Source organism: Falco rusticolus, chromosome 11, assembly GCF_015220075.1.
Source record: "Falco rusticolus isolate bFalRus1 chromosome 11, bFalRus1.pri, whole genome shotgun sequence".
NCBI classification, from domain to species: Eukaryota; Metazoa; Chordata; class Aves; order Falconiformes; family Falconidae; genus Falco; species Falco rusticolus.
The window spans coordinates 28,469,734-28,486,927 of NC_051197.1; the positions used below are offsets into that span (position 1 = coordinate 28,469,734).

General features: G+C 53.9%; 1 protein-coding gene and 1 long non-coding RNA gene across 6 annotated transcripts; one reads left to right on the forward strand and one right to left on the reverse strand.

The window, feature by feature from the left end:
* Positions 1-1,812: 1,812 nt before the first annotated feature.
* On the forward strand, positions 1,813-17,094 carry STX6 (syntaxin 6). 5 transcript variants are annotated; one of them, XM_037404331.1, is made up of 10 exons: positions 1,813-1,909; positions 4,184-4,353; positions 4,976-5,070; positions 6,843-6,905; positions 9,131-9,253; positions 10,562-10,668; positions 12,338-12,432; positions 14,091-14,140; positions 14,258-14,465; positions 16,004-16,254. In XM_037404331.1, exons 1-10 carry the CDS (start codon positions 1,875-1,877, stop codon positions 16,129-16,131), a joined length of 1,074 nt encoding a protein of 357 aa, XP_037260228.1. In that variant the 5' UTR covers positions 1,813-1,874; the 3' UTR covers positions 16,132-16,254. The 5 variants fall into 5 exon arrangements, with proteins under 5 accessions (XP_037260228.1, XP_037260227.1, XP_037260230.1 ...); XM_037404330.1 differs by lacking the exon at positions 12,338-12,432 and having other exon boundaries at positions 16,004-16,562; XM_037404333.1 differs by lacking the exons at positions 12,338-12,432; positions 16,004-16,254 and having other exon boundaries at positions 14,258-15,300.
* On the reverse strand, positions 9,234-10,555 carry LOC119155528. The gene is made up of 3 exons (XR_005106747.1): positions 10,375-10,555; positions 9,409-10,195; positions 9,234-9,323 (listed from the first exon to the last, which is right to left on the reverse strand). It is a non-coding gene; the product is annotated as an uncharacterized LOC119155528 (long non-coding RNA).
* Positions 17,095-17,194: the final 100 nt, after the last annotated feature.

Here is a 17,194-nt window from a genome sequence, read left to right on the forward strand (position 1 = left end):
CCCTCAGAGGCTTCAAACACAGAGCAACAAAGCTATGACATTCAGAGGGGTGTCCCCGCTGAGGGTGCACGTTTGGACAGGTGAGTTACAGTGTCCTGCACTTTGCAGAACAACCCACCACCTCCAAGTCCATCTGCGATACATGAATCGTTAAGGCACAGCACATTGGGAAACGCTGTCCCTGCAGAGCACAGCAGCATCCAAAGGAAAGCCAGCATGGGTACCCAGTAAATACCAGGCCTTTGCTGGGATGTTGTTGGCACGAGGAAACAGAACCACTGAGCAGCTCCAGCCCAACCTAAGCTCTCCTTCCCCTGCATGGAAACACGCTGGTTTCTCTATCCCAGCAAGAAATCCAAAGCTGTCAGAGCAGGAGACAAGGACTGCAGCAGAGAGTGGGAAACAGCAGTAATGGGGAAGGTGGGAACTCCGAAGGGTATGAAGCACAGGTGAAAATCATGAGAGGATCATGAGTTTCTGGACAGTACAAGGACTTTGGGGAACAGGGGCAGACAAACTGGCTGAGTGGCTCTTTGGCATTCTGTTTTTTCTTAGAGGGAACCCACCGTGCTCAGCACAGCGCATTTGGCAGGGATGCCCCCCAAAACCTGGTGTGGGAAACAAGCCATCCAAGGTGCAGCAAGGAAGGGCCAGCAAACACAAGCCCTAAAGCTGCTGCCTGTTGCACCACAGCTGGCAAGCTACGGGTTCCCAGGCGTGGAGCTGGCCGGAGCAGGAGGCGGCTTTCTCACCCCGCAAACTGCAGAAACCGGTTTTACATGTGCCACAGCCTTCCCACCCCACACTCAGCGAGTAAAGCTGCTGCGATCGCAAAACCGAGGTATCCAGTTCACATGCTGAAGAAGCATCTCTGCAAATGGGTTTTGAGCCTGTTCCCTCAGCGAGCCGGCACTGCCTTTGCTAGGGATGCTGGACCACAGCCACATTCGGGAAGCACAGGCAGGGACATGCACTTCGGTCAAGGGAGCAAAGATCTGGGGGATTACTCCTGGCCAAGCCTCCGCAAAACCAACAGGCACTGCCTGTCCCGTGGGAGTAACGCAGGGATCCCGCAGAGCGCTGCACCGGCAGCTCGGCCGTGCCAAGTGGGAACGTGCCAAATGCCGCACAGGCACCAGCCCTTTCCTGCCAGGTTTCCCAAGCCCAGGGCTGTCTGTGCTCGCAGCTGGGAGAGGCTACTAAGGAGCCCAGAGATGTAAGAGAGCAAGGAGCGAGGGAACCGGGGGTCCTCGCCCTGGAATGGACAAAAGCCAGGAGGCAAAGGGCTGCTCCGGCCCCGCCGAGGGAGGGGGAAGGAAGCGGCGCCCGCGGGTCCCCCGGGCAGGAAGGGCAGCGGGGCAGGGCAGCCCGCCTGTCGCTCTCCCCTTCTTGCTCCCCCGCCCCGGGCGGGACGCCGGTCCAGCAGCCGGGCCGAGCCGGGCCGGGCCGGGCCGGGCCGCGCCTCCTCAGCGCCGAGAAGCCGGCACGTCGGGGACAGGGCGGCAAGGGCTGAGGGGACACCCTGCCACCGCAGGGCTGCGGGGCCCAGCGGGCCACCGGCTCCTCGCCCCTGGGAAAAACCCTCAGGAAGAGCCAGGACGGTCCCACACCCCATGGCGGGGCCGACCCCCGCCCGGCACCGGCCTGGAGGCACCGACCGCCCCCCGGCACCCGCCGCCACCTCACGCAGCCGCCGTGGCGCCGCCCGCCTCAGGCGGCCGCTGTGACGTCACCCCGGCCCGCCCCACCCCCCCGCCGCGGCGGTGTGCGCAGGCGTGCGGCGCGTGACGGCGAGGGCGGGGCGCGGGGGGCGGGGCGCGGCGGCGGGGGCGGGGCGGGGGGCGCGCGGCGGCGGCGGGGGCGGCGGCAGCGCCATGTCGATGGAGGACCCCTTCTTCGTGGTGAAGGGGTGAGCGCTGCCCGCCGGCGGGCACCCCGCGCCCTGGGGGCCGGGGAGAGGGCCGGGGGGGGCTCCCCCGGGCTGGGAGCGGCCTCCCGCAGCACGGCAGGCCTGAGGAGGGGCGGGGTGAGCGGCGGTCGGGGGTCTCTGGAGGCGATCGGGTGGGGGAAAATGGCGTCCCCGTCCCCCCCGCCTTGTCTGTGGGCCCCGCTGGGTGCCCGGCGTCGAGGGCCGGGCGCGGGAGGCCCCGGGGCGAGGCGCTGTGTGCCGGGCAGGTGCCGGGCCGCGCTCGGGCCTCCCCGCACGAAGCGCTCCCCGCCGCGCCGGGTAGGCGCCCCCCGGGGCCGGGGCCTGGGCCGGGGGAGGCGGGGGGGGGGCCCTGGCCGCAGGTGCGGGTGCTGGCACGGTGGCCCGGCTTGGGGACAGCCTGGCTGCCTGTCCCCGCAGTCAGAGCTGCCGTCAGAGCCAGGTAGCAGCGGCTGGGAAATGTCGCCCTTGGGGGGGGTGTCACCAAGAGGCCGGGGGTGCCGGCCGGAGGGATGGAGAGGGGCAGGCACCGAATGGCGGCAGAAACCGCAGCCTGGACTGCGGGCGGGAGTGGGAGCAAGCAGAGAAGGGCCCCGAGCCCGGGCAAACACAAACCAAAGGTGGTCAAGGCAGGAGGAAAGAAAAATCGTAACTAATAAGGTGAAAGCACCTTGGTCTCCAAGATCTACCCCAGGGCCACCATCAGCTCCTGCTGCAGGCCAGTCTCCTACCACATGTCACAGTAGAACAGCTCTCGGGAGCAGCGGAGGCTCCGAGGGGAGCGGTGGGGAAAGCCCTGTGAGGGCGAGAGGTGTGGGAAGGGATGCTGGTGCTGCCGGGGAAAGTGAATCGCTGCCAGGTTGAACTGGTGCTGAGGGGAAAAAACAGGAGTCACCATGGGTGGGGAGTAAACGTCCCGTCAAACTTCCCGGAGAAGTTCTTGCGCCGTGCGAGGAAGGGCTGGGAGGGGAGAAGGGATGTGCTGCCGCTCCCAGTGTTAATTATTACCCAGTGGTTCGAAGGGGCTGGTGGTGGTGGAGCCACCGGTGTTGCATTTGGTTTGCTTTCCTGGTGTTTGTAACTCCTCCCGTCACAGGATATCCAGGTCTGCTTTAAATTCCTGCTCAGATGAAGGAAAAAAAACCCCAACAACCAAACCCAAAACTTTGCTAGCAAGTAGTGGAGGGAATGAAGCTTGCCAGATCCTCAGTGCGGGCTGCTGACTTCAGGGCACTAGCTGTGGCAGACTCGGAGCCGTAGGCGTGTGAGAAGAGAAGGGCATGTGTTAGGGTGTTGAGAGACTGCAGCTTAGACAGCAAAGTTGAGTACTTCAGGCCACAGTGTAACATAAAGAAAGCTGATGGCCTGGCACCCCTGTAGGTTGTGCGCTCAGTTGATCTGTCCTGAGCTTCCCTCACTGATAACCTGCTTTCCTTCACTGGGGATAAACACTTGCATCTTAACGTGGATGCTGTGTGCAACCTCTTGGGCTTGCGTGGTGGCCACCTTTCATGCCAGAAAGTCTGATCTCGTCTGCATCCCTCGTTCTGGCTCCCCATGAACCTGGGGGAGGGCTTCACAGCTCAGGACCACAGAGTTTGTAAATACAGATGGCCACGGTGATGGACCATGACCCAAACTTACAGACCCACTTGCCCCAAACCAGCAAAGCAGTGTTCAGTGCTGTCAGCAAAGCCTACCTTCCCGTGCTGTGAATGCATTCATCTCCAAAAAGCTTAGAGCAGCAGAAAAGACTTCTGTTCCCTAAGCCAGCATAGTAGAGCTGTGTATTTTTTAAATGCTGAATTAAAATAAACAGTGCTCCACTCAACAGCCTGCCTGGCTGTATTGTGGGGACAGTTCCTGTAATTCTGTGTGCCCTTAGGGTATCTGACATAGGTAGTCAAGAGGCTTTGGAGGAAAGCTGTTGAGAGGAATGCAAAACATTAATTGCCAAAGATGTGCCTTGTCCAGACACTCTGCCCTGGCTTGCCTGTGTGACACTTAACAGAAACTGCCCTAAAGAAATAGGTCCCTTCAAGCTGACCTGTAAGTTGCTGCTCATTGCTTTGTGGTGCAGACAGGATTGTCCAGCAGGTAGGGCAAATCCTTATTTTACAAAGTATACTAAAACTTGTTTGAAGGAAAGATGTTTGGGAGAAGGCTGCTCAGCTGGGCACAGCGCTGTCCTGGTGTGACTGCTGTAGGGCAACTGATGTTAATCCCTTTGCTTCTCTTTAATCACCCTGGCTGCAGGGAGGTGCAGAAAGCTGTGAACACCGCCCAGGGGCTCTTCCAGAGGTGGACAGAGCTCTTGCAAGATCCCTCCATCGCCACAAGAGAAGAAATCGACTGGACCACTAATGAGCTCAGGAACAATCTGCGGAGCATCGAGTGGGACCTGGAAGACTTGGATGAAACAATTAATATCCTTTCTGTGGTCCTTTGGAGGTAGGGGTGTGCATTTCCCAAGTTGTACTAAACGGCTGAGTACCAGTGCTTGCCAGTAGTTGCTTTTTGCAGAAATCAGGACTATTTGGGGTCAAATTTTGCATTTACATCAGCTTTCCTCAGAGTGCAGATGGGAAATTAAGGCAAGTGTGTTCAGCAAAAGGATTTTCCTTTTGCCTTTTTGTTTTGTTTTCCTTTTGACAAGGTATGTTCCAAGATGCTTTGTTTCAGAAAGCCTATTGTGTGCTGTATGAATTTGGATTTCTGTGTAGTCAGTCATACTCCAGGCTGGTTTCCAGAAATACTCCTTTTTCCTTGTGTTCATCTGAACACTCCTGAAAGCGCTGTGCAGCATCAGAGAACAAAAAAAAAAAAATAAAAAGCAAGAGAGAAACCTCACACTGGTGCATGTGCTGCACAGTGCGTTCCTGCTATGCCTGTTTTTTCCTCCAGTGTTTCATATGTTGCTAATCAAATTTTGGGAAGAAGCACATCGCAATGGCCATTTGGTAGGTCCCCGCTGAAGCACGCTTGGGGTTTGTCGATCTGTGTGCGTACCCACCACCACTAATGGGGATTCCTTGACTCACTGCCTACGCATTGTTGAGGCAAACCCACGGAAATTCAACCTCGATGCGACGGAGCTGGGTATCAGGAAAGCCTTCATCACGAGCACACGGCAGGTGGTCAGGGTAAGGAATGTGGGTTTGGGGTGGGAGTGTAGGGAAGGCGGGGGAGTGATTAGGCGGTTTAAAAAAGGAAAGCTTGTGGCTGTTTCTGTGCTGAACTGGAGAGCAGAGAATAAACCTGCTACCTGCTCTCTCTTAGGCTTCCTCCTCTTCCCTGTGTGCTCCCTCCTGGGGCTGCCCAGAGAGGTTTGGGGCTGCAGGGGTGCAGGTGCCCCCCGTGGCATACTCTCCTTTTCCTGCTGCGGCCCTTTAAGTCCTCACACCTGTCTCACAACAGCAAGCCTGGGAACCTATAGTAACTGGAGAGGAAGAGTAAAGATCCCACTGTGATGCAGGGGAGGCTAGAGCTTCCCTTCAGAGTTGAAGGAAATCGCAACTGTCCTGTGCTATTGTAGCACTAGTTTTCAAAAACAGGGAGTCCACTTTGAACACTGACAGGTGGTTAAAGCCTGGTGTTATTGACATGGTGACTGCAGCTTCCTACCTCTACCAAACAACCACTAGATTTATTTTTAACTTCAGGGAGATTTTTTTTGGGTGTTTAAGCTCACACTTAGAAGCAAAAAGAGAATTTTAACAACTTGGTGGTAATAAATAGAGACGAAGCATCTTCTCAAAACCTTCGCTGCCTGGTAACAAGCTGATAGTTAGGAAGTTTTCTCCCTGTTAATAGCTACACTGAGTTTAGCTTAGTTTCTGCTGTTCCTCATGACTCCGATGTTCCTGCTTCACAAAACGCATTGCTGTGGCTGGCAGCAAGCATGCACCCTACCTGCAGTCCTGTGGTCTGGATGCAGTTCCTAAGGCTTGCTGCGTGGGAAGGGATCCTGAAACCGCGCTGGCTCCGGGTAGCAGGCAAGTGCTCACTGCCTTGCCCTCGACGTGGTCCACTCCCAAACCCACAGGATCAGGCAAGCCTGCTCTATGGTCCTCTTTTCCTGGCTGAAAAGTGCTGGCTAATGGGTTTTGGAGCAATGTTTCTTACTGTTAAATGAAATTCATTAGTGGCATTTTGCAGCCCACTTCCAGTTTCCATGGGGAAATTCCTGACGCACAGCAGCATGCGTATTAGCTGGTGAGAAGTAATCGAGTGGGATCTGATGCTCATGGGTGATTTATTACACATCTCTGGACAGTAAAATATACCTAAATGTTCTGGTGACATCAGAACTGTGCTGGTGGATTAACCTCTGCTAGATCATATTGACTATTTGCTAGCCTACCCTGTGAAAACTAGACAACTTTATGTTGTGATGGGGAGCCTTCTGTGGCTAGTGATCTCCAGGAACTCAACAGCAAAACTTAAGTGGTGAAAGAGAAGATGTAGGCATAGTCAGAGAGGACGGCCACAGGACAGGAAGTCTGCCTCATACTGTGCAATATAAAACCAGATGCAACTGGGAATAAAGTACAGAGGCTTACAGGCTTCTAAGACCTTGAGGAACATAACTCTTTCTTACAGTCTATCAATGGGAATATTAAATGTTATGCAAATTGTTTCTGGCTGTAGTGGAACAAAATGTGCAGTAAATAAGGAATATTTTCAAAATATCCCATTGCTGTTGATTCTAGTATTAGTAAAACAATGAACTGTGATGAAGCTTTCTACAATACCTTTCTAGACTCTTTAAAACTGTACATTTTCAAAGAAAACCTCCCTTCCCTCACCCCCCCTAAAGAAGCCTTGCTAGATATAGACAGCCCTGTAGCACCCTGAAACTGCTTGTCACCTCAAATCCAATGCTTACATACCACTTCTTTTGTTGAATAAACAGGAAATGAAGGATCAGATGTCAAACTCCTCCATGCAAGCACTGGCTGAAAGAAAAAACAGGCAGGTGAGAACCAGAAACAGGCAAGTTGAGTGCATGCAGCGGCTGTTTGGTACTTGAAGGAGTGAGGAGGATTTATTTGCTCTACCAGCTGTTGTCTTAAGGTACATGTTAGGTGAAACTTACATTTTCACTTACTCCAAGGCCCCATGGCGTAAGGTAGTGTATAGCGTTGATCAAAACTGTAAAAGCTGTTATTACAATATACATCCTGTCTGTAACTCATCCCGTTAAAAGCCTTTGTTCTGGGAAGGGGCTTGCATGCTGCAGCAAAGCTGTGTGTGAACCGTGTCTGTTCTGCTGACCTGAGAGAGCTGGTTCTCACAGGCACATTGCTGCCACCCTCTCAAAGCAGTAAATCAGCACTTGCCATCTGTCTGTCTTCAGATCTGGTTGTGTACAACTGTCAGTGTTGCATCATCTGGCAGTAAGGGGAATCTCCCTCCTCCTCAGGGGGAACGGACTCAGAATCCATGTCAGTGAATGTAATCCTGCGCTCTGCTGTATTTAGGAGCCAAAATGCTGCAATATCCTTTCACACAGCTGCCTTGTGTAATAGGTAGCCATGTAAGAAGATGGAAGAAGCTCAAGGAGTCTCAAGTTGTCTGTATTTGTAATCTAAGGAATAGGAATAGATGCAGCTTGTGTTTCTTCCCAGCTGATGAGGAGGCTGTAAGGAGATCGCAGAGCTGCCTCAGTAAAAGTCGGTTCATCCTTCGTATGATTTAACTTAACTGGTGGCATCAGTCTTGCCACTTGTGGCAAAAATGACAAATTGCAACAAGCTACTGAGAAGCACAGAGCTGATTCCTGAGCTTGCTACAGGGATAATTGACATGATTGGCAAACACTTGAAGAAGCGAAGTCCCTTACACCCTTGCTCAAACAAGTCTGTAGCTGTGTCTGTGTTTTGCTGTTTTCCTTTGCGTGAAGTTCCTGCTAGCTGCGGGAGACCATATGGCCCAGCTCGTGCAGTGACATCTGGTCAGGAAAACCGACTTCCCTTTGCTGTCTTCCTCTCCCTTCCCCAGTTCCTCTCCTTCCTCCAGACCGTGAAGCTTTTCCAGCGTGCCTTTGTGTCCGAGAGGCTGGCTGGTGGCAACCTGACCCTCACAGGCTAAGGCTGGCAAACAGGCCTTCCTGCTGAAGCTGCAGCAAAACAAGCACACCACGCTAAATAAGCAGTAGCTGCAGTTGCCACAAACTGGAGAGAACCAGGAGCTTGCTTAGTGTCTCAGGGGCAGACAAAGCTAGATGTCCTGCTGGCTTCCTGCACAGTCAGCCCGTTGGCTTTTGTCACTCCGCCTTGAACCTTGCAAGGCAGATGAACTGCAGAGACTGTTTTGGGTTTTGCTTGCCACAGCAGCCTGGTCATTGTCTTGCTGTTCTTCATAAATACTCAGCCATCCCCTCCTGCCCGTGACCAGAAGCTGCAAGATGGTCTCATTACAAGTCGACCTTGCCACCACGCTGGTGGGCAGAGTTCCCTAACCCATTCATAGTGCTGCAGGGTGCAGCTCCTCACCTGTGGGCCGTGTTCGTTCTCCAGTGTCTGTCACTCATGTTATACTCCTTCCAGGGATGAGATTTAACTTGGCTGGAAAGCCATGTCCCTGCTGGCTCTGCACAACCTTCTCCATTCAGGTTGTAGAGCTTGTAAGCAAGTGTGATCTTGTATGCTGGCAACTGAGCAGTACGCCGGAGGAACAGGTAACCTGAATCAAAGAACATGAGCACACAGCACTGCGAAATACCACACTATTTTATGGTCAGCTTAACTGGTTAAGTACTTTATCCAGACCCTCTTAAGCCCCTGTCATTAGCAGTACCGTGCTCAGTTCGAGCTATACATCTGTTAGCACAATGTATCGGGATACATCCCAGCTCATGTGTCCTAGCATGCAGTGCTGCCTCTCGAGCAGACCTTTGCCAGTCCTTTGTGCTGTGCAGACCTCCTGTGCGTACCGTCTGTCAGTCGTACTCCAGCTCTCCTGCTGCTGGAGAGGCACATCTGCAATATCATGCTGCAGAGACTTCCCAGGCTGGCATTTTGGCATCGTGTCGTTTTAGTTCCTAACACCACTCTGACTGAGTAGCACTAGAGCAGGAGGAAAAGGATGTTGTATGCGTGTGTACGGGAGCATTGCCTTGTCTGCCTTCCCCCTACACCTGTATAGACGGGCTGTAAGCAGATACAAGGGTGTTGCTAAGGGCTCTCTGCATCTGTTTAGGCACTCCTGGGAGAAAGCGGGAGTCAGAGTTGGAGCTCTGGTCCTGACAAATACAGCCGTCTGGACCGGGAGCTGCAATTAGCAAATTCACACTTCATCGAGGAGCAGCAAGCTCAACAACAGGTAAGGCAGCTGGCACCGTGCGGACTAAATACCTTTGCTTGCCAAATGAGTGCTGGGGATGAGGTACAGGCTGTAAGAAGGAAAAAAAACATTCAGTCTTTGGCTGGTCTGGATCCAGGGACCCAAGAGCCCTCCTCTTTGCTTGCCGTATATACCTGTGCATGTGTTTCCTGTACACCACAGCCTTGGATGCATCCTGGTGCAGAGTTTTTAACCCTTGAGGCCTGAGTCTTCTGCTCTGTGCAGAAGGCAAACGATGTGAACTGAAGGATGTAGCACACTAAGCTTTAATACGACGGGGATTGCTGAAATCTTTGGAAAAGCAGAAATGTTGCAAACAGAAAAGAGCCTGTTTCTCTTATGCGGCTTCCCCTAAGCTGAAAAAATGAGCTGATGTTTGCTGTTGTTGGTGTGCATCTTCATCAGAACAGGCTAGAAGCAGGAGCACATGCCTGCTTCCTTTTCCTGCCTTTGTCAACAGGACATTCGTGAGAAAGCCTGTGCATGGGTTTTGCAAGAGCCCCTGGCGAGGTGCTTCCCCGCTGCAGGGGCAGTTCGCCCGGAGGTGCAGACCCACGTGCAGCACCCCACTCAACATGGGCCTTTAAACAGGCAGCTCCTTGGAGATGCCAGACTCTACTAAAGCTAGTAGATGATGCCCCGGCTCAGATGAGTTTTACCTAGTGACTCTAGGAAGATAAATAGATTCAGAAATAGGTAACTAGGGTAAGTCTAATCCTTAGTGGGACTGTGCCCTGAAAGTGACTTAAAAACATCAGCAGACCTATTCCTTTGGCACAGTCAGAGCCAGGCTTGCTATTTTTAGCTGTAGAAGCTGCAACAGCCTTTACTCACATTAACCTCTTGTTAGCTGCAGCAGGTTCCAGGTTATGTTTCCCAGGCGCAGCATCTGTGTGGCTCCCTGGTGCCCCGCTGCCATACCTGCAGTGGACGGCGGGGCTTGTGGAGGTTTTGGTGACCAGCCCCTGTGGCTTTCAAGAGTCACTTTAGTGGTGGGTGTAGCCGGGAGGGGAGGGGGCATGGCTGAGCTGAGGCTGGATTTGCAGCGATGTCGACTGCAGCCTGCTGTGCCACAGGGATGCCATGCTGGGGAGGCTTACCTGTGGCTCTCACGTCGACATTTCTTAGGAATGCGGTCCTCGTTCCTGGTGGCTTAGGGCTGTGCTCAGGCCTTGCAGCTGACGCTGGCCAAGCAGTGAGTGTCTGTCCACTGGATTGGCTGGTGCCAACCCAGCTGCAGGAGGCAGCAGACCTGTAACTGCCCGTTTCCCTTCTCTTTGGTCCCAGTTGATTGTGGAGCAGCAAGATGAGCAGTTGGAGCTGGTCTCTGGCAGCATTGGAGTGCTGAAGAACATGTCCCAGCGCATTGGTGGGGAGCTGGAGGAGCAAGCAGTGTAAGTGTGAGACACAGCACCAAAAATCCAGTGGGGTGTGGGGTTGGCTGCCACACAGCTGGTAGTCCATGCACGCGTATCTACCCCTGTTAGGGCCTTGAATTTACTAGTCTCTCAGGCAGCCTCTCCTAGCCAACCTTTGATTTTAGGCAGCAGAAAGCGTTTCTTACTGCAGCCTGCAAGGATCCAGCTGCAGTCTCATTGAAAGCCTGCACCTAGGGCAGGCTTGGCTGCCAGTTTACCCTTCCTTCTCTCTCCTTTTTATGGACCTTCCCTAAGGCACACAGTTGGCTCCTCTGCTTCAGGCATCCAGCAGTACTGAACAGATGAGGAAGGGAGGTGTTGTGTAATGGGGATACTGGGCACTTTCTCACTCCATGGGGTTTTGTGCTGCCCACAGATAACTGCTTGACCTGGGGGCTCTTGGCTCTGCCTTGCTGCTCTGAAACGCAGCACAGAGCTACTATTCATAGTTAAAGCTAAAAATATCCCTCACCCACGCAAAGGGTTAAAGGGTAGCTCACAAAATAATTTGCATCCATCCATTTACATATAAATTAGATTTTTTTCCCAGTGCATGTCCTTTGCAAACAACTGCATATAGTTTCCAGTTATGCAGGCTAACAGCTACCACTTCCAGAGGCTTGAAGGGTTCAATGCCTAAGAGCCCTCCTTGGCTGATAGAGACTGGAGGGCTATGTCCCTTGTGAAGTGACATCTACTTTGATGGAGAGGAGGAACTTTACACCTACCTCCTGTATGAACTTTTGCAGCATGAGAGTGTTCTGCTGTCGTAGAAACATGTTACTGTGGTGTGTCCGCTTCCAAGTCATCACATAAGCCATCAGTGCTTGCTAGACTAGTAGCAAGTAGGTAACTACTGCAATGCGTTTTTTTACAACTTTTTGCCCACTGAATGAGGGTTTAACAAGCACTCTAGAACCCCAGATGAAGGAAGTTGGTCCTTTGAAATATGTTAAGCATTAAAGTCCCGCTGGCTGGAGACAATCTGATTGGTACCTTGATTCCAGATGTGCTTGTTTCTCTTCAAATGGACTCTTGGCATTGACAAAACATGGCTTCATGAAGCCATGCTTCATGAAACATGAACCGTGTTCAGATTCGTTACAGAATTCAGATTCACTGCAGTCGCTGTGTGGAAGAGGCAGAGGTGGTAGCTTCCATGCAGAGTTCAAAAAGCACCTTAAAAGCAATTGCAAATCTCATTCATGCTTGATACCTGACTGGAACAAGATTTTAGCTTCAGCTGCAAGTCCTGAACAAGGAAAGAGATTTAAAGTCCAACCTGGCACCTAGATCTAAGTAGTCTCTGCTAATCAGAGACTGTAAGTGAGACTTTCCTCTTAAAAGGAGGAAATTCCCTGCTCCTCACCTCGCAGGGGTGCGTAGAGCTCAGCTGTGAACATGCAGGGGACCAGTCCAACAGGAGTCCCAAATGACTTCCCACTTTCCACCAAAGCAGAGCTGCTGCTTCAGCAGGATTTCTTTCCCCCCTTGGTTGCTTTCAGGAGACCAGGCTGTGTTGTTTTCTCTGCCAAGGTGTGATACATTGATAACATTCATGTTTTGATCAATGTGTGTGAGCGTGCCGAGAAATGCTGAAGGGATGTGCCACTTGCTGACGAGTGCCGTGCTTCTCTGTCCCCAGGATGCTGGATGACTTCTCCCATGAGTTAGACAGCACTCAGTCACGGCTTGATAATGTCATGAAGAAGCTCGCCAAAGTGTCTCACATGACAAGTGGTAGGTCCTGGAAAGTGGGATCCAGTCCTGGAAAGGGAGAGACAAGCCTTTGGATCTTTGGGCTGGGACACTATGTGCTCCCACCCACCGACAGCCATCCCAGACCCAAGCAGAGAGGAGGGAGCAGTTCTTGGTGCCTGAAAGAGAGGGAAGACTTCCAAGCCCTGCAGCTGCTCCTGCCCAGACACTGCTCTGCAGCCTGTCCTTTGCCTTTGTTTTATTTACAGATGCCTTTCTATTTATGCTGCTACTGCTGCGGTGGGAAAATCCCCCTCTAGATGCTAGGAGGGGAAGCTCTGCAGCCTCGTGCTCTGCTGCAGTTTCCTGGGCTGTCTGCTGAACAAAAGCTTTCAAGGTGCCATAAAACACTTGCCACCTCGCGTGGCTTCTCCCACACCAAATGCTTGCCTGCAGCAAGCCCCTTCCCAAATCCCACCTGCCCTCAGGCTGCTGGTGCCTGCCTGCCTGCAGGCCTGTATCAGTCAGATACATCTCTCAGCTGGCAGAGGAAAGAGGTGATTTCTGCACCGGGGGGGGGAGGCTGAACCCACAAGAAAAGTCCTTATAAGGCTGTGCCTGAAGCCGGTGGGCTGGCAGGGTGCCGTGGGCAGAGCAAACAGGAAACCCAGCGTGCCTGCCGGGAAGTCCCCCGCCGCCTCCTTGCCTCTCCGAGCGCTGGCGGTGCGCCCAGCAGTTGCCTCCTCCGTTACCCCTCTCCCGTAGGTGCTTGGGTAGGTTATGGAGGCAGCATCGAGTCGGGAGGAGAAGTATTCTTCAGGATTAGGCTGGCTGGAGGATTAATGAGGTGGTGGAAATATGGCCCTAGAGAGAGCATTTGGAGTGCTGATGGTGCACTTGGGGTCACCAGTAGCCCAGTGGCAGCACAATCGCTGGCAAACTGTTTGTATCTCCCTTTTCCTCTGAGAAAAATGCTTTGATCGTTGCAGAGTGCTTCTGAGAGCTGTGAAAGCATTTCTGCTGCCCCTGGCGTCGCATGTGGTGGGGCTGACCAGCAGGGCTCTTCCTGGGGTAGCTACCGTACCCAGAATTTGGGACGGGGTGCCAGCAGCCCTGTCCCTGCTGCTGCACCGTGATCTCATCTCACAGGGGCGTTATCTCACCGTCACAGACACTGCTACAGACAGATAGCAGCTCTCAGAGGTGATGCAGTGATGAGCTTCTGCAAAACATGCATGGGGACAGCAAGGTGTAAAGACATCCAGGGGAGACCTCATTCCTGGCACTCTCCTAAGTGGAGCTGTCACAAGCTCTTCCTGGCAGAGCTCTTTTGGGCAGCTTTCACTGGACCCCTTCTTGTTCCTTCAGCAAACAGGTTACTCCCTGACTGAACAGCAACACCTAGCAGCTCTCTGCTTCTTCCTCCTGATTGCTTTTGACCCAGCCAATCAAGTTTGTTTGAAATTGGGGAGAAGCCTCAAAATTCCCACAGCTGTCCCCAAAAATGCGTGTGTCCTGGAGGAGGAATGCTGTTGCCCCATGGACTGCAGTGGGGCACGCTGCCAGAGGAGCTGCTGCTTTGGCTTTTTGTAGCTTCTTTAAGCTTAAATTGAGCTCCTAGCAGTACAGTGAAGAAAACCTCTCCCCCGATTTTTCTTCTCTATTAAAGCAGGAAGACTGATGCTTCCTTTTCCTTCCAGATCGACGGCAGTGGTGTGCAATTATCGTCCTCTTCATCATCTTGCTGGTGGTGCTTATCCTGTTTTTTGTCCTGTGATGGACTGAACTTCCTCGGACACCCCCTCCCCGCCCCCTCGCCCCTGTAGCATGGGGAAATGAAACTCTCACCATTTCCGTCCGCCCACAGAGATCCCCAGCAAGAAAACCCGCACCCAGCTCTTACCATTCTCCTCCGAGGACCGTGGCTCAGCCAGCATCTCACCTGGACCCGGGGAGAGGGGGCGGGGGACTGGAGCTGCCTCCTCCCCCGGTGCAGTGCGATCTGGACCTGGGCTCCAGGTTTGGACCTTGGCAGCTGGAGGGGGACTTGACCCCTGCGCTTCCACCCCGTGCAGGTAGGAGCTGGTTGCAGCGGTCCCAAGCCGCCTGTGGTTGGATGCGGACACAGAGCAACGAGCCCTGGGGAGGACGGGACAGGGGAGAGGAATGAATTCACTGAGCATTACAAACCACATCGCCAGCCCGCGGGTGCTCGCCAGCCAGAAACATTACCGGGAGGAGCGGTGGTGTGAAACCCCACGCGGCCATGGCGAGGGAGGGGAGTCCCGGCTGAACTCCCCCTGCCCCACGCTGCCTTCCCCCCATGGGCTGGCTCCGTGCCGCCGACTTACCGCCGAGGTGCCACGGCGAGTCTGCAGCAGCACGTTCACATCCACCACCCCTCGGCAGAAGCTTACGCGCAGGGTGTAGCACCCTGCCGTCGGCCAGCCCGGCACGGTTACAAACCCCAGAGCTTTAAACCTGGGCTGATGCACACTGAAAGCTGGCGAACAACCGTTAGCTGGAGAGTGAGTTTCTTAAAAGCTTTTGAAATTGCCTCCTTCGTTATACAAGCTTCTAAAGCTCATTGATTGATGCTTTCTTTGCCCTTGTATAACTGAGTAACTGCTTCTGTTTAACAGCTGCTTCCCTTTGGCAAGTGATTTGTCAGGTCTAAAATAACTTATTTTTTTTAAGAAAAAAAAAAACTTTGAAGATTTTTTTTTATGACCATTCAAGCTACGTTCTCTCTGTGGGTGCACGACGTGCATTATCAGAGGAATGGGGCTCAATTATGTATTTTAAGTGCATATGAACTTGTAAATAGGATGTCTTAATTTTTCCCAACCTCTGTTTTTTGGACACCTCCGTCATAAGCAACCAAAAGGCAGGAGATTCACAGCTAGGTCACGTTTCTGTATTACTTCCCAGTCTTTTTGTTACCTTTGAGTTGTTTGTCGCTTGAGTTGTCTCAGCAGTGTCGGATAGCCTAGTTGTCTCCCTCGTACAGTGAATTAAGAGTTAGCCAGGAGTTCAATACCAAAATACGATGAAGAAAGCTCACCCTGGCAGCATCACTGGGGAGTAACGCAGACGGGGGTTTCGTGCTGTAAACGCCGATTGCAGGGTATGGGGTGGCTCTTCAGGAAAACAAAACCGATTTCTTCCTGGCGTCTGCTCCCATATTTAAGTTGCAAACGCCAAAAGACTTGGGACAGGCTGGCTTATGCCTCCCATCTGGGTCTCAGATGGGGCTGGGGGAGGTGGTTAATTGGTGCTGATGCTAAGACTTCTGAAATTGCAAATCGCCCCCGAAAATCATCCTCCCCAAGCAAATCATCCTCCCCAAGCGGGAAGCTCACCACCAGACAGCTTTACCTCCGGGATGCTTAGCCCAGACTGAACACTCCTCCCCACCGGGTTTGTGGCTCCCTTCAAGCAGCTGTGTGACACCCCCCCTGCCCCCCCGACAGCCGGCGGCACCGTGTGCCGGATGGGGTTTGGGGGTGTCTGTGAGACCGAGCTGCCCTGCCACAGCCTGCGCGGGTGCTCTCATCGTTAACACCCGCGTGCCCTTAGCACCAACCCGTGCTAATTCTCTTTATCCTTGCAGAGCACCTCGCTTCTTTTGGTTACGCTGCAAGAAATACGCGGTGTCTCCTTTCCAAGGCTGGCTATCGCGGTGTCTGTGTAGCTCCTTGGGTTTCATACCTCTCCGAGAGCAGGTTCCCGGGAGCGTGAGTCCGAGCAGGGAGCAGGGAGCAGGGCTCGCTGTTGGCCGGTGTTTGCACACCTCTGATCCCCGTCCTACTTTCGGCGTGGTTGTGCCTGCTCCGGGAGTGACTGCTGGCGCTCCGTGCGGGACCGCTCCTTTGTTAGAGGGCGGCCCAGCTGCTGGCATCACCGCAAGCCACCAGACTGTCTTCAGTCACTTTTCTTGTGTACATTTGCTTTTTCTGTTGGTGGTGGTGCCCCTCCCTTTAACAGTGAATAAACGCATTGCTGCTGTGTCACGCTGGGCAGCGGCAGAGATCACGGGTCGTTCGCGCAGTGACCTGGCTCGGGACACGCGGGTGGCCTGGCACGAGGTAGCAGGAGAAGCTCCCACCGGCATCTGCCAGGCATCACCCTCCTGGCTTTTAAGGCATAAGCGGTAGCTGCAGTTTCTGGGGTCTCCTCTGCGCCTTGAGCAGCTGCTGCCCAGATGTGGGGGATGCTGCAGGCAGCTGCAGCCCAGACGCGTGGGCGCCAGCGTGCAGAGGGCAGCCATTGCTGCCGTGCTCCTCTGTGTGCCGGCCTCGGCGCCTGCTGAAAAGGCTTGTCCCCGCGCAGCCACCCCGGCGCCGCGGCACAAGTTTCCCCTTCTGTGGCTGGAAGGAAGAAAACCCCCAAACCAGCAGCAGGAGCGCAGACCCCTCTAATTAGTGATGGATACTTGCAGGCGCATCCTCACCGCTGCCCCGGCAGTGCTCGCAGGAAGAGGAGAGCTTCCCCCCACCCCCCACGCTGCTCGGTGGAGCAGGGAAGGGGGGTTCTGCTCTCTGAGGGACACTGCAGCTGGCTGAGCCCCCCACCTCTGCCTGTCCAGGGCACCCCCAGCATCGCAGCACTGTCGGGAGGCAGCTGTTGGAGCGGGTGGGCCATGGGAAAGTGGGCAGCAAAGAGCCTGAGCCCATCCAGAGCCCTCCCCCCAGAACACAGGCTGCCTGGGGGCGCAGTGGGGAGAGCCCCTGCCAGCACAGCTCTCTGGGGAGCGTGGCCCCCAGGGGGCCCGCCTGCTCCGCAGACCGAACAGGTCCTTGGG